This window comes from Chelon labrosus (genome assembly GCF_963514085.1).
Source record: "Chelon labrosus genome assembly, chromosome: 1".
Taxonomy (NCBI): domain Eukaryota; kingdom Metazoa; phylum Chordata; class Actinopteri; order Mugiliformes; family Mugilidae; genus Chelon; species Chelon labrosus.
The window spans coordinates 17,702,327-17,728,863 of NC_140337.1; the positions used below are offsets into that span (position 1 = coordinate 17,702,327).

The 26,537-nt window shown below is 41.5% G+C and overlaps 1 protein-coding gene across 1 annotated transcript; it reads left to right on the forward strand.

The window, feature by feature from the left end:
• Nucleotides 1-1,312: 1,312 nt before the first annotated feature.
• Nucleotides 1,313-24,135, forward strand: LOC311491502 (urea transporter 1; the record flags this gene model as incomplete). Its single annotated transcript, XM_084549437.1, has 8 exons — nucleotides 1,313-1,370; nucleotides 2,043-2,232; nucleotides 3,531-3,659; nucleotides 4,316-4,505; nucleotides 9,379-9,526; nucleotides 20,569-20,703; nucleotides 22,014-22,063; nucleotides 23,609-24,135. 8 exons carry the CDS (start codon nucleotides 1,313-1,315, stop codon nucleotides 23,789-23,791), a joined length of 1,083 nt encoding a protein of 360 aa, XP_084405563.1. The 3' UTR covers nucleotides 23,792-24,135.
• Between the last annotated feature and the right edge of the window lie 2,402 nt (nucleotides 24,136-26,537).

Here is a 26,537-nt window from a genome sequence, read left to right on the forward strand (position 1 = left end):
AGTATTTAGTTTAGAGTACCACATTCGTGCTGACAAGCCCGTACTGTATACTGTGTATGGCTCCACCCTCTGAGTGTGTTCTCTTTTATAGAGTGAGTCTGCAGTGGAACAGATTCACAAAATGAATATTGAATATGAATATTAGCATTGACTCTAGAAATCTGATGGTGACTTGCCCTAATATGGAATAAAGGTGCGACTGCATGTGTTTATTGTCTTATAACAACCAACACATTTGCAGGTCACAGTGTAATTTTCCAACGTTTTCATGCATCTCTTCCTCCTATTATGGCCCACACTCCGGTGTGTGTATCCATCTGAAGCGCTTTTTTCTTGGCTGCATAGTCTTTGATTGATGGAATGAGGCAAGCTAGCAGAGACAGGCAGAGGGAGGCGGATGTATTTATTGAAGCAAATAAAAGATGGATAGAGCGAGGAGGAGAGGGAGATGAAGCAAGAGAGAGAGAGATGAGCTGTCAGGGGTTCTGGAATGGCACAGCAGTCCCCACCTGCAAAAACAAGGCTTTTAAATCCCTGCTACTCCGGCTCAGATGGAGTGAAAAGACTGTATCTGACATGCTGTTATTGCATTCACTTGCTGCTAATGGGTGTGCACCAGCACTTGTACACACACTAGTACTTTTTATGCACGTACTTCTGGTTTCTGCTCTGAAATCATAGTATTTTTTTTATGTTATTCAAATTATTCAGGGAGTTGTGTGCCACTACAAATTTGGAAAAGAGTCAACAGAGGAGGAAGATTTACAGGTTTGCATGCATCGTTTTAAAACTCTTAGTTCTAAAAGTCTTCATGAAGCCAAAAGTAGAGTTAATGCCTCTTAGAAGTTACAGAAGGATCCGGTGTCAATGTTTCCTCCCCTACATCCGTTTTCTGAGAGATGGCTGAGCAGCAAAGATATCTGGATTATATATTACACCTTTTGGGAAAACTCAAGATAACACACGGCGCACTAATGGCTTCACCAATGAAGGAAGGGCAAACATTTATGCACACGGTGCAATAAAAAGTGGATGAGTAGCTTAAATGGACAAACAATAGGTAAAGAGATGTCACAACGGGGGAGACGGAGAAGAGAGGAAAGAGAGGACAGAGGAACATGGTGATTGTGAAATATGAAAACAGAGCAGGACCCAGGGACGGACCATCTCCTTCTCCAAGACATATGCTGATGGTGTTGGACTTTGCTCTTCTTTGGCACGACAGAGCTGAGTGAATACTTTACCCGCCGGTTTATAAGTCACCCCCTTAAACCTCCTCACTGTTGAGGGGAGAGGAGGGGGGGAAGAAGGGATGAACCAGAAAGAAGGGGACAAGGCAGCAACCGAAGAAAGAAAGAAGAAGAAGCAAAGTAAAGAAGAACTTTGAGGGTGTCCTGCTATATTACAACATATTTATCACATTAATAGTGGAGCAGCTGCAGAGATGTGGATGGAAACCAAAACAGAGGTGGAGGAGGCCAGCAGGAGTCGTGCCAGCTTCAGTCAGCGTGTGTTGAACGGTCTGCTGCTGCTCACTGGAGACATGGAGCACTTGGAAAAGTACATGCAGGGTAGGAAAACAAAGATCTGCTACATCCTGAAACCTACTAATCAAGAAGCCATGTGTAAAGTTTAAAATATTATGTGACTAAATATGTTGGGAGGGAGACGTATAATTCATTGAGTCTTCTCATAATGTCATTAATTACAAAACTTTTCCAAAAGACTTGGACAGTGCTACATTAACATAAGCATAACTAAATGACTCAGAAACGCTTACATCGCCATTAAAATATGCAGATGTAGTCATCACACAACTCCCACAGTGAATGCTGCTGCACTCTTCCTCCAATAGTAAATGTAATCATCATTAATATCCTATCTCGGTTACTTTACAAAACCCTGAACTGGCATCAAGAAATACAGCTGAGGATTGTTTTTGTGCTGCAGTTTGTTTCTTTAGTTCCACTTTTACAACATCTGCAAACGCTTTTCTTTAAAGTGTTGTTTTCAGGGACGGTGTTTTTCTTGTGTGTCCTCAGACAACGCTTTTGTGCTGCAGCTGGCGGTGTGGGTCCTCAGAGGGGTGACCAGAGTGATTCTAGCCAACAACCCACTGAGCGGTGTTTTAATCCTGGCTGCCTTGTTCTGGGCTTCCCCCTGGCAGGGGCTTCTGGGCACTGTGGGTGTACTGGCTTCGACGCTGACAGCTGTTATCATGGGACAAGACAGGTAAAAATGGCACGAATACACAAAAAACAAAAAAAACAACACACACCCACTATAAAACCTGAAACCTAAAAACCTGGAAACCTATAAAAAAAATATATATATAAATATACATATTTAAGGGTGACGAGAGACAAAACCTTTTATAAAAAAGACTAGGGGTGGGACTCGATTCAAAAATAAATAAATAAATAACTAGAGGCTTTGCAATTAATTATTCTCGATTAATCACATTTTAATCGCATAACAATATTCGCCCCAAAAAGACATTTTTTTTTATTTAAATGGATTTTTGTGGAAGACTGAATCAAATAATTGACACAGACATGCATATCGTAAACTCAAGCTCAGTAGGAAAAGAAAGAATATATCCCTGGCCAAAACTGAAGAGACATAAAGTTAAAGTGCCATTTTAAGTACTTTGTCCGTACTCGGACCAGGACTGCTAGCGCTAACAGCTCCAGCGGTTTCTGTGCTCACTGCAACATGCTTTGCATCTTAGGGTTGAAGTGCTTTGGTGGTGTGCAAACTCAAGCTGATGGAAGGCCTTCTATCAGTCCTAGCATCCGATTCCTCCATTTTGGTAGCCGTTAGCCGAGTTCTGACGTGTGCATCAGTGCAATCGGTGTACCAGGAAATCGCGCATTAACAAAAGTTTTGTGTTGTTTGGAATGCAAACTGCGATTAAATGCACAAATTTTTTAACGTGTTAATTTTTTTGTAATCGTAATTAACGCGCTAAAGTACCACCCCTTTAAAAAAAAAAAAAAATAATAAATAAATAATAATAATTCTGTTGTTAAGACAAGCTTATATTCTTCTCTATTCTACCTTTAAAGTTGATTAATGCTTCTACTCAAAATTCAAGAGAATAATTTCAATAGAATCAGCTTTATAAATAACAGCCCTGCGTGCACCCATCACCTAGTAGTTCTAATTTTAGCTCTTGTCCCAATATTTATGCCACACACAGCGAAATATGCTAATATTCAGCCTTGTTTTAAGGTTTTAAAAACAGTTCCAGCTGAACTGGGGCTCACAATGTTGATTTTTCTTCTTCTTCTTCCTCTTTTTTTTAAGTTTGAATAAATTTACTGCCACCCTGGGGCTCATTAAAATTGAACAGCTTGTTTCATGAGGACCCATAAAAAACTAATGTGTGTTTTGAACATGAAAGCAAAAAGCCTTTTTATGATTTCACTGTTCATCAGGGTATTACAAATATGTTGTCATTCTGTCTTCAAAATTGCAAATGCATGATGTAATAGTGAAACGTGACCCTTCCTGTTCTGTCTGTGTAGTGCTGAGGTGACAGGAGGCCTACACGGTTTTAATGGCATGTTGGTGTCTCTGCTGATGGGGGTCTTTAGCTCAGCTGGAGACTGGTATTGGTGGCTGCTGCTGCCCGTCTGCTTGGGGTCAGCTACATGGTAAGACACACACATACAAACTTGTGTTTCTATCTTTGAAAGGACTTTCCATTAACGTAATGCATTCTCTAGCCCCATAACCTAAGCATCTCAACTTGGTACCTAAGCCTAACCTAATTGCCTTTACCCTAAAACAAAGAGTTCACAGGTTTTAATCCTCAAAAAGTTGTGGGGCCCCACAACGTGAGTATTCCTCAAGGGTTTGGACCCCACAATTTACTAAAAACAAGGACAGACACACACACACACAGCTCCTAGGGCTGTAGTACGATGGCAATTGAAGGTCTAAAACTGTGTACACCTTTTAAAACAGCCACGACTGTTGTTAAAGTCATTCATGTGACTGTTTTCTGAACTGCCACTGCTAGAGTAAAGGTTCATGGTTCAGACAAGAGAATGATTGTTTAGTGACAGCCGGTGATGATTCTTTAGAGTGAAGTTTGTTTAAGCTTCTCGTTGAAAATTAACTAAGGTGACGTTTCTTATTAATGCATATTTTGACCAGACCACGCTGTTCCCTAAATAAACTTTCACCAGCCAGAGAACAGCTGCACAGATGTTGTCTCTCTTTACATCTTAGATGACTAATTAACAGCAGATGGACGGATTTGTTATTTTAATGAATAGTTATTGGTATTCCTCTTTCTTCTCCTTAGTGTCTTTCTGTTTAGCGGCCTGTCCTCATTGCTGGACCGCTGGGACTTGCCGGCTGCTGTGTTTCCCTTCAACATCATCATCATCCTCTACCTCCTTTGCACCGGCCCAGGCAACCCTTATTTTCCGCATCACCCAGTTACACCACCAGGGGCACTGGAGCCCAATGGCACAGAGCTCATTGCAATACAGGTATGCCCCACACCCAGTCGTGAGACCGTAGACGGTATGAAGAGGAACAGTGGAACAGCACCTCAAAAGTGAAACCAAAGCAAGTAGAGCTCCCCCTGGTGTCTTCCTGCAGTATAGGTCATAAGCTCAACCTCCTCCATGTTAGTGGATGGGACTTGCACCAAACTAAATACATGTCAAATAATTTTTTTCAGGGATGGTTTCTGTCATTGTAGGTAGTTAATATGATGTTGATGCATGTTCAAGTGTTAGTTATTTGATGCTGCAGAAACAGGATGTGTGACATAATGGCGTCTATCAGTTGCCATGCAAGGAAGTGGCAAGACGTCCGTATTTATACAGTCTATGGGTAAGACAAACTTTTCTAGACATCTCCCTGCAAACCCTGCCTTAGTGACTTCTTTCAGAATCTATTGAATTTGTCTGTTTCCAGTCTGAGGGAGAACTTCTCCTTCTCCTGTTTTTTACTTGCAACTCGCTTTCAAGTCTGAAGTTATAATACCTCAATTGTAAGAGGAACTGTCACTTTCAGCGCTCTCTGCATGCATTCCTTTAACCAGGGAGACAGCCCAAGAAGCCATGTAAATGATCTGCCTCATTTACTCCACATTTTCTCTGACATCCTGTGTTTTGATTTCTCGTTTGCTGGCGTTGTAATGTTGTTCCATTGATGTTGTTGTTTCCCGCTACTGCTCAGTAATCTCCTGACATTCGTTTCCTACGCGCAATATCAGCTTATTTCTCCCACTTCTCTTTAAAATGTACCATTTCCTTCTACGCAAGTCTCCTTGCGTTTCAAGTACTACTGATATTATTAACTATACTGGTGCTCAACAGTGCATTTACAGCAATGTAACTTTAAGATGTGGGAAATGTAATGATTCAAAACACAGGGGGGGCTGTGCTTCACATTTAAGGAATACATTCTCTCTGAGGCTGTTAGGGCGTTGTTAGACTCTAGTACAAATAAAGGACAACAATTATGTTTCTTTACACTGACTTTTTAATAGTGCTGTAAATCCAGGCCAGTGTCTTTTGATAAGAAATTAATATTCTCATTTGGATATGTCCATATGTGTAAATATTTAACAGCTGAAACAGGCTGGCAAGCGCAGATAATGTCTCCTTTTATGTATTCACAAGTCACTAAGTTTTCCCTGAGCCATGTCACACAATTGCCACAAAAATCTGCTCGGTTCAAAGACATATCCTGAACACATGACAGTTATTTGCATTAATGGTTTGTCTTGGTTCTCTTTTATCACAAAACGTATCTTAGAATCTGCTCAGAAAACAGTTCAGCACCCAGTTTTGCATTGTTCCTTCGTAAGGTCTTCAAATAGTGAGCTGCCGCTTTGAGGATTTCTGTCAGTGCAACATTGGCGGTGATATTTAAACGGAGGCAGCATCAGGTGACGTGACACAAGAGCAGGAGGAGCTCATTAATAGTAACAAAGGGAAAGATCGGAGGCGATGGGATGTGTGATGAATGACGAATACAAAAACCAAGCCGAGCTAAGGTCATTTTTATCCTCAGTGTGGCTGCTGTGTTGCGTGCTGGTCTCCAGAGTGAGCAAGTAACTGACAGAAACACAATAGTATGCATAAGATCAGCCGGCTATGACTCACCAGTTACTTAGCAACAGTGGCTATTGCAGCTCCTGTTTGGAAAGTATAATCAGCCCAAACTGTTTTAATTAGCAGTTTGGGCTGATTGGATCTCATAGTGAAGGTCCAAATTTGAATGCAAGTTAAGGTGTTTATGACATTAGAAAGAGTCTGTTCTTTTGCTGGGCAGGGTAACGTAGCTTACCATCAGTGTCTGTCAGGTTTTGGTGAGGGGGATTTAAGCGATTCTGCAGTCAGTTTGGTAAAACCAAGGACTAAAAACAGCAGTAAGGCCTTAATATCTTATTCATTGGAACACAAGCTGTTGCACATTGTGCATTTTAAAGAAATTTGTTTTCTTCAGCTGCTGAATTCAATTGAGATACTTTACCTTGAGCTGCTTCTCACAAGACAACAATCCAGACTCTTCCCAGCTGCTTCACTGGGCTTTTGATCTCCTCGAGCCAGCTGGCATTTCTGCGCTTGCATTTTAATTTCCATGCTTTTGTTTGGAGACGGACCAAACGGATTATGTGATCCAAATCTGATAATCTTTACCTCCTTTCAAGTGGAATCAATGTCTTGTCCGCGTATTTACGTATTACTTATAGTATGAGCTGATTATGTGGACGACAAAAGCTTACACGCAAAGACTAAAATCTACACAAATTCCTATTAACATGTGTGTGTGTATACTGTACACACATTGTCTAAACATTTAGCTCCACTGTACAAATTCATTATTATTGCAGCGTAGCAATTCGCAAAAATTAACCTGCAGATAATTATCTCAGTTTTTCAGTTACGCTCTGCTCTACAGGCCAATTCAGTATCATTCAGTTTATTGCTTTGGTTTTATAGACAACTTATCTACTGCCGGGTCCCCTCTCTCCACTCATTAAGCTTCTTTCCAGATGTTTCGTGAAGAAAACGATTTGGTAACCCACTGTGCACCAGCTGTCAAACACCAAACACACAAAGTTTGTGACTAGCTAATGAATATAGTGAGCAATTTAGCAGCATAGCACATAAAAATCTATCATGCCTGATCCAATAATATAGTTTAAAGCTGTACCACACTAGATCTAGACGTGTACGTGAAATAAATCACTCATTGATTTGAACCCACAGACAGTTATCACACAGCTCTGCAGGTACACTCAGCTCTACAGGGCCATTTAGTATCGTTCAGATCCTGTGACTAATTTGCTCTGGTTTAATGGACAACAACTGCACTCGCTGGTCTATTCTTGTTGCTCATTGAGCTTCTTTCCGAGTGTTTTGGGGGAGAACAATTAGATGAACGCTTTGTGCACCTGCTGTCTCGTACCAAATTGAGAAAGTTATGAATATAGGAAACTCCAAATAGATGCAACAAAACCTGCCTCCATGTGACTTAAAACCAGAAAAATTACCCTTTCCATGGAAACCACTGTGATTTTAGTCCCATCAGAATTTCAGTGTAGTTTGCAAAACTGAAAACACAACTACACATTAGCAAGATACAAGTGATGTGAGAGAAATGGACTAAGAGGAAATTGATTTTGAAAATCATTTGAAATAATCTTGCGTTCTGAGATGCATTTGACATTACCGCCATATCCCAACCGTTAAGCTTTGCTGCACGTAACCCTGTTATCTCTCTCTGCCCCAACTCTGTCAGCTATCGAAGAGAATTTCAGTTTGACCCATCCATTTTTAAACATGGAGATTAGTTTTAGGTGCTTGTTCAAGGCTCCCCAGCCATGGACATAGACGCATGGACACCTTTATTGTCCCAAAGCTGCTTCTCTGACCACTACTCCACAGCTCCCCCTCGCCTCCGCTGTTGTTTGGAGTTGCTGTTAAATTCAGGATAGTCATTCACCACATTCGTCTAAGCAGTATAGATGCAACATTTCAGCTTACATGCTCCCTGTAAGGTAGGAAAACACTCATTCTCCTTGACTCCATCATTACCTCGCTCCGTTCCCCTCTGGAAACACAATACTGAGGGCAGAGGCATGACCTAAGTGGAGAAGTAAATGGACTCCTCGTTCTGTAACTATCTGACAGAGAGCATGAACACGGCGTTACATATATTCAGCTCATTGGTTCCCAGTACACGATGATCTTCAAACTGACTGTGAATTTGTTTAAACTGGATTAGTTACGCCGAATAAACCCTCTCAGCACTGCTAGGTGTCCTGAATATAGAGTCAAGATTTGAACACGATTCTATTAACAAGCATCACAGCCCATGGCACAGTGTGTCCTTTACACCAAATGATTACTTTCTACAAGTTTCACCATCTGAGATTATTTCTCTCCCCTGGTTTTTCAGTCTATTTTTCCTGTTTCCCTCCCTCTTGTCTGTCTCGCGCCTTGTAAATGCTGCCCCTTTCATTTCATAAATTCCCTTTGGTCTGTTACTTGGGAGATCTGAAACCTCTAAATCCTTCTTTTCATCTCTCTGCCTCTCTTCTTGCCAGTCGCTATCTAGTCCTCTGCTCTGCTATGCAAATCTTCTTAGTCCTTCTCCCACTTTCTACTCTTAGTTCATCACTATTTCAGTACGCTGTCCCTTTTTTTTATCTCTTCATTTTACAGTAAACAACTGTATGGCCACATTCGAAGGACAGCGGATTTCTTTTATGGTTCTTGTGAAGCAATCTTATCCTCTCATTCGCTTTCCCTTCCCCTCATCCCATTTTTCTCTTCTATGGCTCTACTCCTTCCTATTCTTCCACCCGTCTCCATTTCCTCCTTCCGTCTCTCTTCCTCTCATATGGTTCACTCCAGAGATGGCGATGACGTCAGTCCTATTTATATTTAATGTCTTCATCTTCAGTCATTCTGCTGAGGATAGTGCTCTGGCTGCTCTACCATATATATGACGCCGTGTTTAATCTTACAACTAACGCGCACACATCCACACAAACACAGAAAGCACGCCCACGTACACAAAGTTGTGTGTCAGCTACAGAATTAAAGGCCATTTATGACTTGTAAATATCTCAGCGACGGGCAGGTGCACACATCACGTCACCATGGAAACTCTACCTCTTACTGACTGCTGGGAATGCAGCTTATATATGTGTGTGTGTGAGAGAGTCGGGTAACAAAAGAACAAGGGAAGATTTAGACTGTGGATGAAGTCTCCCAAATATATCCCACGCCTTTTGTCGTTATGTGTTTAGGAGCTCTTGAAATTTCATCCGCGCTATGACACGTGCAGATGGAGAAAACTCTTCCCAAATTCTCTACGATTCCTCTCATTGTCCAGGTGATACGTGGCATCCCTCTTGGCGTGGGTCAAATCTTCGCATGTGGAGACCTCGGGCCCTCCCTCCTCATCCTGGGAGCTGTTCTGCTCTACTCCCCCCTGCTGGCTGTCCACGCTCTGCTGGGATCAGCAGTGGGAACATTGGCTGGTGAGTCTCGGTCTATGTGTTCATGTGCAGGCGTGGGAGGAGTGAGAGGGATAGTAAAGTGTATCTTTCTGTTGATCTTACATGGTAATATAATGTGGGTCATGTTCCGTTAGGAATTGAAATTGTCTTTTCAGAGTTTGACACACGTTGAACCCTGTTCTCGTACCAGGCTCAATACCAGGGTCAATTTACTGACGTTTCCCTGCATTAAGCAGGTTTATGGTTGCCGTTACTTAAAAACACCTCAAATATTTGTACTATGGTAACATTTGTACACAAATACATTAAGTGGCACAAGTTAATTCAAAACCTTTTTCAACTAGGCTGTAGCAATGTTTAGTTTTCAACTTCCTTCCTTCCGACCCTGAATGTACCACAATGTCGTCAAGGTACGCCTCACAACCAGATGCCTGCTAGCACCGTATTAACCAGGCGCTGGAAAGTAGCAGGAGCATTTCGCACACCAAACGGCATTACCGTATATTGCAGGAAAGTGCTAGGTGTCACGAACGCTGAAATCTCCTTAGCACGGTGTGAAAGCGGTACTTGCCAGTATCCCTTTAACAGATCTAGTTTTGAGACATAGGTCGCATTGCCAACATGATCAACACAGTCATCAACACGGGGCAAAGGAAAACAATCCGGCTTAGTGACGCCATTAACTTTACGGAAATCCGTACAAAAACGATCCGACCCATCAGACTTCACCGAAAGGAGACATGGTGAGCTCCATGCGCTAGAGCTTGGTTCCGCACCCCCGTTTTCTAGCATGTAGTCAACTTGATGTTGTAAATGAGCACGTTTGTCGGGATTCACTCTGTACGCGTGTTGTTTAATAGGAGGCGAAGTCCCCACATCGATATCATGTTCAAGGACATGAGTTCTAGTCGGCACATCAGAAAACAACGCTAAGTTTGACATAATTAAACTGATCACATCTTCGCGCTGAGCCCCATTTAAGTAGGTAATACACTGATCAAGATCGGATAGCATTTTAGAATTTTTAAAGCGGCCTTGCACGACAGCAAGAGAGGGAGAGATGACATCATCGGGCCCGTCTTCTAGCGCGTCTGGCATGTCAGCACTGGACAGTTCCGTTGTTACCTGAACCCCTGCAGCGGTTTCAGCACCGGACAGCGCCAAAACGGTCTTACTTTCGCCACCTAAATGACACAGGGAATCAGTGTTTCTGTCAACATAAGGCTGTAACATGTTCACATGACACAGCCTGCTCCGCCGCCTACGATCTGGCGTAGCCACAGTGTAATCCCGATCACTGACTTTTTCTTTTATTTCGTACGGACCAGTGAACCGCGCTTGCAAAGCTGATCCGAGAGTAGGCAGTAAAACTAGAACCTTATCCCCTGGCGTGAAGCTGCGACTCTTGGCGTCTTTGTCAAACCACTTTTTCATTTTTGTTTGTGTCGCCTTCAGATTTTGTTTCGCCAGTTGGCAAGCACGGTGAAGTTTAAAACGGAAATTACCCACGTAATCACAGAGGTTTTGTTCCTTACATTCATTCAGCCACTTATCTTGTAGCAGAGACAGTGGACCTCGCACGGTATGCGCAAACACCAACTCGGCTGGACTGAAACCCAGGGATTACTGAACCACCTCACGGGCTGCAAAAAGAAGGAGATGGACACCCTCGTCCCAGTCATTATTAGTTTCGAAGCAGTATGCACGGAGCATCAATTTCAATGTGGCATGGAAACGTTCCAACGCCCCCTGACTCTCGGGATGGTATGGGCTGGAGTAGCAGTGGGAAACGTTAAGTTGTTTCATTACCAGTGCAAAAATCTGCGACATAAAATTTGTGCCTTGATCGGTTTGTATTACCTTAGGTAGGCCGAAGACGGAAAAAAATTTCACCAAGGCTTTCACAACCGTAGCTGTAGTGATTTTGCGTAAAGGAATAGCCTCGGGAAAACGAGTTGCCGCACACATTATGGTCAGGAGGAACTTGTTACCGGCTTTTGTGCGAGGTAAGGGACCAACACAGTCAACGATAACACGTTCGAACGGTTCGCCCACTACTTGGATACAGCGGGTACTGTGAAATTGTCTCGTTTGGTTTGCCACAAACCTGACAAACATGACACGATCTACAGCTTGTCTGGCGTCCCTTAATATGTTATGTGTCTGTTGAGCCTTAGAGACCGTAACATATTTGGACAGTTACGAAGTTGGCCATTTTAACGTCTCGCTTTCCGAGCTGCAGTTTTTAGCACTTTCACTTGGCTTCATTTGCAACCTCAGAAGTCACCGATTGGTGGCCTTTGTAAGGTTTTGTTTTTCAATCTATTGGCGAATGAAAATAAGAAGCAGCTGTGCCGTATGCAGAATGGATGAGCTGGAGGCAAAAGTCCTTGACCAGGTCCATCTCTGCAGCCATCTCTGTACCTGAATCAATGCAGGAAGCTCAGAGATTCCCAAATGGCATCCGGACTTATAGGGGAGATTGCTACAACAATTGGAAAAGATGAGATGTTTTTCCAGACATCTGTCAAAGTGCCTGTATAAAAGGCTTCGGTGCTGTTTTGGCATTACGCTCCATGCATGTAAGGCCAAATGTGCCGTGCATAACCGCAGCTTAACAAGTAATTTTTCAGGGCCTTTAGAGAATGTACAAGAAAATTCTTACCTCACACATAAATGTCAGTCTTCTTGTCCTAGGTGCTTTTGGAGGAAAGTTGATGAGTCTTAAACAACATTTATATCAGAAAGCCAGGTGCATTGTATTTCCCATGGAAGAAGGGTGTGACAAAATATGGTTTTGGATGAGTTATTGGAAGGTGGCAGATTTCTAGCTTTACCCTTGAAGCCACATTTTTTTTTAAATGGTAAATGACCTTGTTTTTATTTTACATTGTGCCTTTCTACCCACTGGGTAGGTGTTTTGATTTTGGCCACAGCAAGGGTACCCAGGCAGGCTTAAATCTGGGACTGTTCATGGTCGATGTCTCCCACCCTAAGCCACGCTGCTGTTCCCATTCTGTCTCTTGATCTGTCTCTCTCTATGATTTCCCAAACTTGTGAATCCATCCATTATCTACAGTTACTTACCTTGTGCAGTCACAGCTTGAGCATATCCCAGATGACTTTGGGTGACAGGCAGGTACACACTGTCTGACTTGGACTGCATCCCTTTGAGCTGTGGAAACGATCCAGGTACAGAAGAAGCTGCAGAGTCAGGAACGCAGTATTAAATGAGTCGAGTGGCCCTGAAAAATAAATGTTATCATTAGAACCATGAACTAAGATTAGATAGAAATGGCTTTCTGCTGAGCAAGGAATTCAAGTTCATAGCTCAACGTTTAAATAGAGTTGCTATGTTACCTGAAAGAAATACAATTTAAACCTTAAGGTATTACTTAACCATGCTTTACTGGTTACTGAAACAGTGTGCTGCAGTCATACAGACACTAGTCATCATGCCTGTACCAACGGCATATTGCAGTGTCATAAACGTTTGTCTTAGTTGACAGACTAAATCCTCCACCATCAGTCAGCAGCTCTCATAGAGTGCAGGCACAGCTCCCTGCATGTTAAATTGCAGTATGTTTTTACGAGGTTAAAGTCGGGTAAGGTTCATGATTCTCTCTGCCAGCTAGACAGCAGCAGACGCATAAATATGAAAATGTAGCAGCTGCTGCTTGGACATCGATACCGCTGGTCTGTATACAAACACACAGGTGTGTGGCTGTGTGAGCCGTTTACATCTGCTTGAGGGGAAAAAGAGAAATGCTGGAAGCTCGACCCATCGTCCATTGATCGCTGTAAGTGCAATACAGTGTCTGAAAATACTTTTTATGTGTACGTGTGTGTGTGTTTGTAACTATGAGTCATACCATAAAAAAAAGAAGAGTGGGAGTGAGCTTATACATAAACACTTGTACAAACCTGTGGATAAATGCTAACACACACACACAGAGTCATCAAAAAGACATGGTTGTAATGATGTCGTTAAGGCAACAGTGCCGAGAGGAAACAGCCTGCAGAAGCGTGGCAGCTAAATGCATACATGAGATATGCCAAGGTCTCTGTATCATTTCCCTTCTGCCATCATATCTTACTTGCACAGTCATGTTTTTACCTGTTTTCCACTGTGTCTCAAGTTTAGTCAAAAGTTAAATTATTAGTGATCTTTAGTAAGTCAAAAATACTTTGATTTATATTTTAAAATGGGGAAAAATAAATCTTAAATGTAGCAGATAGCCTGGAATACACACCTGGCCCTTTTTTCTGGTTGGTTCAAGGACATTGTTTTTCTTACTTAAAACAAATCCCTCAAAGATTTTTTTTTGCCAGAATGTGATAAGAAGGTTGAATTATTATTTTTATTGTGTTATTATACACTAGATGCAGCTTTGTCATAAGAGTTTGGTGAACTAGCCACCCTGAATAAATGTAAATGCCCACCCACGAGACCCAGAAACAAATAAAGCCGCGGCACACACTGAGCGAGTTAATAGTGTGAATATATGCTGCACGGTCAGACTGAAAACTCGATCATGCTTGACAGACCAGAGGGGAAAAGAAAGATCCATGTCAAGAGATAAAGAAGAAAATGTCAAATGGAGAAAAGTGAGTGAATGAGAAGAAGTAGTGCCAGAGAAAGAAGCAGCATGAGAGAAAAATACATGGTTATGCAGCACAGAAGAAAAGATGAGCCTCTAGAAGCCGGAGAGATCTGAAAGTGCCTGTCTTTGTGTACTGGATTGACACCATTTTCTTTAACACTTCAGTCCTGCCCCTGGCTGTGTCCTCTTTCCTCTGTCTCGCTTCCCTTCGATGACCTGCCTTTTTCTTCTTTTAAATCCTTTATCTGCTTTAATCCTCTCATCTTATCGTCTTCTTTGACCTGGACCATTCACTCGTCTTTTCTGCATTCATTATCCTTCACAAAATGCTGAGCGTAGAGATATTCTGTGTTGGTTTCAGGAAAGAGATGATGGTAGTTTCTGTGTGTGTACAAAGAAAGAAAAAGAAGGATTGTGTTAATCTGCTACCATATGAAGTCAGGACAAGACTAGATACTAACTATACAGTTGTTTGCAAAAGTATGTGAATGTCATTTGTTAACCACAGTATATTGTTATGTTGGGTTAAAGATTGTGTTACTGCGGAATTTATTAAGAACTAGATCAACGATTTAGGAGCCGACAGGTTAGTGTTCAGAAGTTTAAAATAGAGGCTCTGTGTGCTCAGTAGATTAACACTCTGAGATCTGTTAATAAATTCAAGACGGGTCTTGAAACATGAACATGAAGTCTGAAGACTGGTTAGTTTGTCGTGGATTGTGTGAATCATACACATTCAGATCATCCAATGGTTTTGATAAAGCAAACAAAAAACCCACAAAATAAAACTGAGAAAAAAAAAAAAATACATTATTATATAGTAATGGTGCTTCTTTGTTCCCTTGATATGTCTGCCAAAGGACTTTACTTTCTTTTATAATAAATCGGCAGCTGAAAAAAAAGTCCAACAGTTCAGAATTTTTGTGTTAGCATTAGCAGATACGTGCCAGCTCCAGTGGATCAAATCAGCTTTCGTCTTGTCAGCTGCCAACTACACATACAGCTGTGGCCGTGAAGTCAGATATATTGTCCATTAAAAAGTTGCACGTTGTGATCATTTAGCCTTGGAAGAGTGCTAGAGCACAAGAAATATTGTTGACCCAACCGCACTCCTGCCAGACTCAGTCGTGTTTTCGACTACCTGCTCTGCCTCCACCAGTTACAATCAAATGTTGTATTATACACTGTACTTGTTTTCAAAATTTGTTTTTACAACTCTCAGGGTCCCACAGAACCGCTTTGCGGAGTGGTTGGCATGGCAACTGGTAGTCGACATTATGTCACATCCTGTTCTGTACTAAAATGAAACTTATCCAAAAAAAACTGACACTTGAAAATGCATCAACATTATATTAACTACCTAAAATCATAGAAACCATCCTTGGTGCAAGTCCCACCCACTAACATGAAGCTTATGACCTATACTGCAGCCAGTCACCAGGGGGAGCTCTACTTGCTTTCGCTTTACTTTTGCAAAGCATCTTTATACAGTCTATGGCATTCACATATGCCTGTACATGTAATGTTATTCCCAAGTCTTTGTATTACTCAGTATCAGGGGAGTACCCAAATGTTCTTGTTCTTGTACTCGGTTGTACAAAAACAGTAGAGAGATGTGTGGATTCTTGACAACAGCTGAATTTCACATACCTCTCCATGAGTAATAGGTTCAGCTTAAAACACACTTTGAAGTCAGAACCCGGAAGAAGTAGCCTGGGTAAACATGAAAGCGGAGAGACCCGAGGCTCACCTGAAACACAGGCAGCGTGTGAAGCCATATTTAGAGCTGTCACTCAAAGCGTTGTGGTGTAATCCATTCCCGTGAGGGGTTTCTGGAGGAGGAGATCAGGGGCTGTATGTAGGCCAGGGCCTCTGCACCCTCTGCTGTGTTCAGGTTGTAGGATAATGAATGAGAAATGCTTCAAAGTGGGATCAAAAAACCAGCAAGTAAATGAAAGTGAGGCAGCTGGAGGAACCATCCGGGGTTCACTGCTTATTTCTGAGTTCTTTGTGTTCACGATGTGAAACTGCACAAAGGTATTTTTGAGTAAATATCTCATATTTGGGATTTTTGGCTTGACGTACTGGAATTTAGCAGGTGAACAGAGGAAAGGAGGACAAAGTTGTTTTTTTCGTAGACCGATGATTATTTACGACCTCCATTAAATAGCAGTGTTGTAAAATGTAGGAATACTTACAAAGCTAACTACAAAACTACCAAGGTTATGGTAAAGGCTAACACCCACTTTAGCTATTTTCTTTTAGCTACTGGCACTAATGGACTTGAGTCAGACCTTTGCATGTTACACAAACGGCCTTTAGAAGAAGAGTGATACGGTCTGGGGAATGAATGAAGTGTTCAGTGTAAATGAACTGAATCTTTTTATCTGTCGTATAAACTGAGTCATACCAGCCACCTTGGTTGTGTTTTGGTCCTCTGTTCACCGCGCGGGATGAATTTTAATAACGCCTCTTCATGATATTCCCCTTAGCCTCAGATGTACTTTGTCTTCAGAGCCAATTAGCAAAATGCTAAGCCTTTTTAACATCAGCATGCTGGTATAATAATTGCAAGCATGTTACCGTTCCAATTTTAGCAATTAGCTCGAAGCACCGCGGTGTCAAAAATTGGACTCGATGGCACCGCTGTAGTCTAGTCACACATGCAAAACACTTGAAACGCTGCGTGGACAATCAGCCCCCTGGAAATCTGGTCACTGCAATCCATTCAGCTGCATCCAAAAACAGTTTTCCCCCTCAAAGACATCAAAGGACACAATGATAGATTCACCGGCTGAATAAAGAGCAAAGGCTAAAATGCAAAGTTAGCCATTACCCACTCAGAGTGGAAAACAGGGCATTATGTGGAGATCATTTCAGTCGGTCATTATGAACTATAACACAGTCTTCTATTTAGTCTGCAGCTAGTTGCTGCAGGAGACATGCTGAGTTTGATGTGGTAAGAGCACTCTGACTCATTTTATTAGCACAGACAGCATCACATTGGAAGTGACACAGGGACACATTAGAAAAACAGTAAACATTTTATGTCCTCTAGGGGTTTCCTCCCACGCCGCCATTAGTCTTTACTGACATGCTTGCGGAAAAGGGGGGAGTAGAAATGAAGGAAATGAGGAAGAGAACGAGGGAAGTGCTGAGGGTAAAAAACAAAAGGAAACATTGAGAATGAACAGGACAATGGACAGGGAGATAATCTAATGTGCATCGAGGTAGAGACAAGAAGGGCAGGGGCATCTAAAGACTGCAGAAGAAGATGAGAGAGGAGAGACGGTGAGAGGAAATGGGGAGTGGATGGTAGACTGGTCCAGCAGACGAGCAGAGTGAGGAGGCAGTACAGGGGTGTGGTCAGTCTGCTTCAGGACCAGACAGCTAAACTGCAGCTCCCACTGCATGGTAATACGAAAATCAATCACAGTGCTGCCTCGGGGTTATTTCTCTACAGAAGAGCTTCCAAAATTTACAACTGAAAATTCTGTGTTAAAAAAATGGGAGATTTATAGTGGTACAGCTGCAGCACTGCCTAGCAAGCAGAATAGAAACTTGCATTTCCACTCATTTGTCTTGGTCAAAATGCATAGTCATTATGTCAACAGCCCATCCAGGAGCACATTTGCATTAGTTCACCTGTATGTAAAAGATATGTAAGACAAAAGAGAGTGTTGTGGGTTGTGTTTCTGCACAGTCAGGCAGTATTCAGGAAGGTAGAAATACATCATGTCTACTGGAGAGTCCAAGTGCTGTATCCAACAATGGGGCAGCCAGCAAGCAGGATGCCACCTCCAAAAATGTTGAAATTCTGCCTAAACCAGTAATGCTGTTAGCAACAAGTTACTAATTTATCTGACACACATGTACGATTGAATATAATCCAACAGCTGCAATTTACCGCATGTATGTTAAGCCTATAACGAGCCGTTTTGTGGATAGCGGTGTGGCTGTCGGAGTGGTTGAGACTGAACTATTTCTACAGCAATGTTGTTGTTGTTGCTGTGATGGATTGCATGAAAGTTGGTACTGACATTCACACCACCGAGTATCGATCACTCTGATTGTGCCCTGACTATTAATCTGCACCACACATCAGATTAAATTTTAATTGGTCCATTTCTTTCATTAAAGCTATGGTACAGGATTTTTTTTCTCTCTCTTTAACATAATTTGCTACACGATTATTATTTATTCACACAGTGCTGATGAAGCTTATCGGCGGCATATAAATCTGTCTGTTCTTTGCAGCAGGCCGGGGTGTTTAATGTGTCATAACCAATAATAATTTTGTTTTATAGCAAATGATTGTTTGTCGGAGCTGAAGAGGAGGAAAATTATTGAATATTGGAAGTGTACAAGAAGTGTTTATGATACTCATGGTAAAAAATAAACTGTGCTTGTTACAGCGTTAGACAGAAAGCCAGGTAAACTTCCTGCTCACAAACGTTCAACACTGTAACCTTAAAGGGAAACTACAGTTTTTTTACAACCTGGACCTTATTTCTGCCATAAAATATGATCGTTTACTCGCCAATATAACTCTGGTGTCATTTGTAGTCGTTCGGGAGATGTTTAGATCCGCGTATATCCATATAGTGGAAGTGACTGGGGCACCGAAATGCAGCCTCTAAATAACGCATTATCTGCAGCGGAACTCGTTCATTTCACCAATATCTTGTTACGATACACTAGTGCTATTCCCCGTTGAGTCCGGAGTTACCTGTTATCATCATCCGGGGTCTGTAGATTGACCTACTAACCTCTGACCTGGATGATGTCATCTCTGAGCGTCCCGCGCACCCGCACCGATTGGCTTGTTTACCTGTAATTTGCTACTGCTAGTTTTTTGCAACATGGCTGAAATTTTTCTGATTCTGAGGTTGTGGACAACGACGACTTTGTTTATGATGGACACCCTTACCGTTTTGAGCCAGAGTATATGGATGAGGAGCTCGTTGAAAGGTGGATGCGGAAGCAGAGAGAGGAACAGCTGGCCAAAGAACAACAAACCGTTTCACATCCTCATCATCCAGGTCAGAGGTTAGCAGGTCAATCTACAGACCCGGATGATGATAACAGGTAACTCCGGACTCAATGGGGAATAGCACTAGCGTATCGTAACAAGATATTGGTGAAATGAATGAGTTTCACGGCAGGTAATGCATTATTTAGAGGCTGCGTTTTGGTGCCTCACTCACTCCCACTATATGGATATATGTAGATCTAAATATCTGACGAATGACTATAAATGACACCAAAGTTATATGGGTGAGTAAACGATCGTATTTTATGCCAGAAATAAGGTCCAGGTTGTAAAAAGCAGTAGTTCCCCTTTAATAATAATACCTATTGACATGGTAGGCAGTATTGCTTTAACAGGTGTTTGTGTGCTGACCCTGATTTTCAAAATAGGCAATTATCAGTTTACAGCTCTGACACAGAAAGCCCTCAAGTTCTCCTAAAGTTAAACACAGCTGCTTGCATTCTTACCGTTTCTCCTGGTACACTGAGGAATAGATTACTTTTTTCTTTTTGTCTGTAACAGATTTAACATTTACAAATGTGAAAGTGAAGCACCGTGCCCTCTCATTTTAGCCTTTGCAGCTGATCTCGCTGGCCCAGCTTTCTCTGACCTCGGTGTGATTTTACTGTTGCTCTCCCTCACGTGTGGACTGAGAGATGCGGTGCAGCTGGTGCTCCGGGCCAGCAGAGAAAATGTCGATCCTCGGGGCCTTGCTGAGATTTATCTGGGTCAGATTGCCCCCCCCCCGCTACCCTTGTGTAGACTGCTTTTTGACTTCAGCGTCAGAGTGGGTTGTGAGTCATGAGGTATGGCACTGACCTGGTGGTGTTCATCCACACGCCTCATGAATACTCTGCATGCAGAGAAACCAAAATGCTACAACTGAGATATATTAACTGCACAGGATATACGTTTGACAGTTAAGTGTCTCTTCGTTACTCCTGCAGACTCACTGTAGTAAAATAGAGGTAGACAGGCAGCTTCATCAGCACTTGGCAAACGGTTTCCTCGGTGACGCATCACATCCTGTAAACACTGTTACACAGGACAGCAAATTATTATTATTTGCTATTGTTAGAGCTTTAATTTCATTATGTTTTGAGCACATATTAACAGAATCCTCCATTCTAGACTAGTTATTCTAATTTTGTCTGTGCTGATGTTGAGGAAAAAAACAGCAATTGCCTTATTAGGTTAGAGGCAAATTAAATGAAGGCAAACATTCGACAACGTGTGTCTAGCACCACCACATGGACAAGTCTGATACTGCAGGACATGCAGTAATTTAGCCTGTGTGTGTGTGTTGTTTTTGTCTTGCATATTATTCCCAGATCTGCTCACAGCTCTGACTCATTGGTTTTTATAAACAGACAGGGTTTTTTTTGTGTGTGTGTGTGTCTCACTTTGTTTGTTTGTGTGTGTGGCAGGTTTATCCATGGCAGTGCGTCATGAGTCTCTGTACTCGGGCCTGTCGGGGTTTAACGGAGCTCTGGGCTGCATGGCTGTTGGAGGACTCTTCTTCACCTTCAGCTGGAGGACACACCTCTTTGCCATTGCCAGCGGTGACACAAATACACTCAAAACAAAAAACACTCACAGAGAGAGTTGTTATCTTTAGCCCCAAGCCTCTAATGACAGGGCCTCTGCATGTGACGTGGCAGTTACATAAGTGGTGATGTAAAACGCAATGAAAGTGCAAACACATTGTGAGAATTTGCTTTTTAAACCATTTTTGGAAGGAAAAAAAAAGCGGATGTTCCTGTTTTTCAAAATCTGCCTTAGATGGCTTTGTTCCGTCAATTAAGTTGTGTTTATTGTAGCTTGTCACTAGAGGGAGACAAAAATAAGTAATTTAAGTAGTAGAAGTATTGCCTCTTTCTGTGATGCTGAATCAGTCATATACTGTGCATACTGGTTGTAGCATACTAGACCTTTCCCTTTTACTTTTACCCAAGCCTTATAGCAACCAAACCTCGAGTCCTGTTAGGGACTTTATGCATCTTCACATTCATTTTCAGACTTAATAATGTGCTTGGAGACTCCCGTGCTTCTCTTACGTTTAGCTGCAGCCTTGACCAAAAGACAGTTTTTGCAGAAATGACCTGGAGCCAAAGAAGCACAGCTATATTTCTAACTTTCTAAACTTTAGACCCAAGCAGTTTATTTGGGTCTCTGACTCTGCTTGTCGTGACTTTATGTAATTCTCCTGCATAATTTGAGTCATTAAGGTGCCACCAGCATCACATCATGACGCATGAGCTCATTCATCTTCTGGTTTGATCAGATGAAATGGCTGCATTAAATAAATTTGAAAGGCATGTGGGCAGTAATGACCACGGGCAGAAAATGTTTTAGCTTATTCAGCATTCTTCTTGTTTCTATATATATATTTCCCATTCACTCTAATGAGTCATTTTACCGTAAATCCTTTCTCTTTGCTTACCCAGTCTATTCTCCCACTCTCCTTATCCCTCTGTTTGCTTCACATCGTTTTACAATCATTTTCATTTACCTTTCTCTTGTGCCAAACAGCAAGTGCATAGCAACACTAAATCTCTCATTTTGACAGTTAACAGCTCAGTTTCATTGATCTAATTTGAAAGGCTTTCCATTCCACCTCTTTGCTTTCACTCATGAGTACAGAAGCCAATTGGAGCAGCAACGACATTACTGACCAGTTTGGCAGGAAGCTAATTTGCTGACATTAGACAAATTGCTCTTAATTGGAGTTTCCTTTGTGTCCACGACCAAAATAGACTGCAGCCACCATCCACTCTACTGTATGAACGTCACATACCTGGAGAGAAATGGAGGGTGAATGTGTGGAGAATATATTTAGCCTAATTATTTTTTTTCCCTCTTCTGCCTGCAGCTTTTCTCTCTGCATATGGTGACATCGCTCTGAGCAATATGATGGGAACTGTAAGTACGCGCAAAAGTCTTTAATCCGCTTTTCTCCATTTATTTATGCTAGAGTGATTCCATTTTAGCTCTTTCTCATCTTTATTGCATGCTCTGTAGAATAGCTATAGAAGTCAACAGTGGTGAAGCTGGCTTTTGAATGTAATAGATCATATGTTACATTCAAGTCTTTGCCAAACAAATTCACACAGCGCTGGTTAAGCTGATCAGAGCCAGGTAAATTTCTCTGCATGAAGCATATCAGAGTTTTCACTCTGTTTTTGAGGTGTTGCACCAATAACAAGTTGCACCGACTTTACGTCAGCCAGGAATGATTGTTTGGCAGAGCTCAAGAGGGGAGCAACCATAGTGATGGATGTGGAGTAGCATGCAGCAAAGAGGAGTATGGTGCAGCCAAAAAAGTTACGACTGTTCTACCATGTTCTATGAATTAAATGAAATTACCTGAGGTTGTATCAAAACATTTTTAATTAGTGATCTGTGTCGGTAGTAATTCACAGGACAAAAGGTTGTGGGTTTGATGGGATGCTTACCATCCACACGCTACTCCTTCATCACCTACTGTCAGCAGTTGTGTTCGCTTCACCTCCCCAGGTTTCTTTAGCATTAGAAATAATGGTGTGTAAAAAAAATACTTTAATCACTGCATGCTTTCCTTCATAAAATTAGGAATCTTTAAGGGGAACTACTGTTTTTTACAACCTGGACCTTATTTCTGGCATAAAATACGATCGTTTACTCACCCATATAACTTTGGTGTCATTTGGAGTCATTCAGGAGATAATCAGATCAGTGTATATCCATATAGGGGGAGTGACTGGGGCACCGAAACGCAGCCTCTAAATAACGCATTATCTGTCGCGAAACTCGTTCATTTCACCAATATTTTGTTATCGTACACTAGTGCTATTCCCCGTTGAGACCGGAGTTAGCTGTTATCATCATCCCGGATAATGTCTTCTGACCTGGATGATGTCATCTCTGAGCAGTGTGCGCACCTGCGTCGGTCGGCTTATTTACCTTTCACCGGTCTGTAGGTCAGTCTACAGACCCCGGTTGATGACAACAGGTAACTCCAGACTCAACGGGGAATAGCACTAGTGTATCATAACAAAATATTGGTGAAATGAACGAGTTTTGCGGCAGATAATGTGTTATTTAGAGGCTACGTTTTGGTGCCCCAGTCACTCCCACTATATGGATATATGCTGATGTGATTATCTCCCAACTGACTGCAAATTACACAAAAGTTATATGGGTTAGTAAACAATCATATTTTAAGCTAGAAATAAGGTCCAGGTTGTAAAAAAACAGTAGTTCCCCTTTAAGCTCTTTCATCACATGACCAGAATCACACCAATCAACTTAAGTTCTTGTCATGTTTTTTTTAAAACTTAATGTAAGTGCCTTGTGAATTTGTATCTAAAACATAATAGGAATTGATGGTTAGAGCTGCAGGCCTACATACAGTCAACAGAGAAAGTAGCATTTGCATGCAGAGTCATTTCAATTATTAATTATTAAAAGTCCCCTCTCTCTGCCTAGATTGGTCTCCCAGCTTGCAGTTGGGCGGCAACCTTGACAGCCACGCTGATGTTGCTGTTGAGCGGCAGTTTAGCGGCTCACCGCATCCCCATTGGTCAAGTGATGGCCCCCGAACGTAACCTGCGGTCCCGCAGCCGGTGGGAAGCAACGAACACCACAGAAAGAGAAAGCACAGATGTGTAGTGTTAGGACGCACCCATAAACTGAATCAGTGCTGTCAGCCGCTGAGCTGGGTGGACTGAACAGGTTAGGGAATTAGCAACAGCCACCAGAACAGGAAAGCGGCTGGCAGATTTCAAACACATAATAATGATTTAGTATTGAACGGCTGGTGAATTTGAACATGTATCTGTCAGTGACTGGTACATGGGGTTACAACATCCACTATAAACGTCCACTCTGGCTCCCTGCTTCTCAGGACAGCTCCACTGTGAGGACAGGAAGTAAAGATGTGGATTTTGCACGGTTTTGGAAGAAGCTTGAATAAAATAACAGATCCACGCTGTGAAAATACCACACTACAAGTCTGCATTCATAACCTGATAATGTTGCCTGTTTTTTGTTATTATAAATATATATATTAATTAATGCTGCATTGTGGTGTCATGGATGTTTAAAGCTGAGATAGCAAGCTGCACACAGTTAGTGAAACATGATCCATAAGCCAGCTCTTTGACAAAGACAGGCAGACCAAATGTTCAACAGACCATCAGTGTGACTCAGGAAATACTGTTTGAAATTAAAACAGACCTGCAATTACAACTTGTCGCCACAGGGGTCGCCAACGAGAACAAAACGGAGACCTTTGAAAGTGCCAGTTAAAGTGCAACTCTTTAGCAAAGGTGGAAGAAGACGTGGCTGGTCATGCTTCTTACCAAGTTAACATACACTGACAATAGATGATCTGTTTTATTTTGGTGGCATATCCGGTCCTCACGGTGGAGCAGGAAGTGTCCCCATAGAGGAGGGCTGCAGTCACTTTGACTTTATTTTTAGAAGTGTTAAAGGATCACAAAGTTGTTCCCATAGTTGCCTCTGTATTTAAACCAAACCCATTTCCCAATGTAGTTTTCCTTAACATGGCAAATAAAAAAAAAGTAATGCAATTTTAAAGGGAAAAGAAAACCTCTTTTAATAAGCATGAAAATCAACAAGTCAGTTTAATAAAATTTTTAAATGATGTTACAATGACAGTTTTATTTTCAATAAAAACAGACACTGAAATCAACTTTATTATTATTATTTTTTTTTTTTTAACTCCTTCCTTACCCTGCATAGACGTACCAGATATCACTCCACTGGAAGTCATCATAAACACAGGCTGTACATGTAGCTCAGTGCAGACAATGAGACGGGTAATGACAAATGAAAGTGGTCAGCTGCTTTGGAGTTTAAAGGCAACTGTTATATTATTATTATTATTATTATTATTACTATTCTTTTTTCACAGTGCTACTTCATGTCGCCTGTGTACAGTTTTTATGTATTTCCCCCATCACCATCTCTGTTCCTGAACACACACTTTTTTTAATTACACTTTTTTTTTTATTTAGTGCCAAAAATACAAAATAAATAAATAAAAATACCAATTGCCCTCACAAGTGACAACTTTCTGCAACAAACAATTACATCTTTTCAAGAGTTTTCTTTACAACATGCATCTCTACTTTGGTGCTCTATTATTGTCTGCACATTTTTTATTTTATTTTTTTTGTTTTCAAATCTGGGACTAAATTACTTTTTCACAAAGTCACATCAAAGACAATGGTGATGAGTTTGGTAACAAGAAGAAACATACAAAAGTGCCTTTCAGTCTGTGATTGATTGAGCTTAATAGTAAAAAACAAAAACAAAAAAATAATAAAAAGTAGAAATATAAATACCTGCACAAACTGTAGTTCTTGTTTTCTTAGGCTGCGTTACCAAAAAAATGGACATTCATGGTTCTACATACTTCCTGTTGATTTGATTGTGAGTGCTGTTGTGCTTCTTTTAGCATGACTGTGTATGTGTGTGTGTATCTGTGGGTGGTGAGTGGTTTTGTGTATGCTTGTGTTCATCATTATTCAGAATAAAGGCAGAATGACACAGCTGTCTTAGTTGGTATATTTGGCACACACTCACACATGCATACACACACACACAATAACCATTCACCAGTGCATGTTCACTATATCTGACAACTGTGATGTTAAATGAGGCAGAGGTATCTGTAAAATCCAATTGAATGACGTGTAAACTTCAGATAAATGTGTATGTGTTTTTTAATTTCTCATGAACTTCAGCATGCATTTGCATTTTATTTTTTATGTTCCTAAGTCGTTACAGCTAGAACGGCTGAGAAAAAAAGAAATCTTCACTTATGTTGCCATGTTAGAGCATGCTCCTAAAATGATATTTGTATGTGTCCGTGTCAGTACACGTGTAGTAACCCTGCTCTGTGAACGGCCACGTAACGGTTTCCTCTCCATGCATGTAAACATTCATCTAAACTAAGCAAGTGTAAACAGTGATGCCACGCCGCCTGGGTCTGGTCTGTCAGCAGCAGACTGTTCAACTGACAGGGCCGGCGCTAAAAAGCAATATCCTAACTTTTGAGAAAAAATAAAATAATTTATGAACAAAGCAGAGGGAGCAGAGTTCAAGATCAATCACAGGAGAATTGTGTGACACTAAAATGAGAGGGTCGACACTGTTCATTTGTCTGTACGGTAAATTTGAAGCTGTTGCTGGAAGCTGGTTCGCTGTTTTTTACAACCTGGACCTTATTTCTGGCATAAAATACGATCGTTTACTCACCCATATAACTTTTGTGTCATTTGGAGTCATTCGGACGATATTTAGATCCGCGTATATCCATATAGTGGGAGTGACTGGGGCACCGAAACGCAGCCTCTAAATAATACATTATCTGCCGCGAAACTCATTA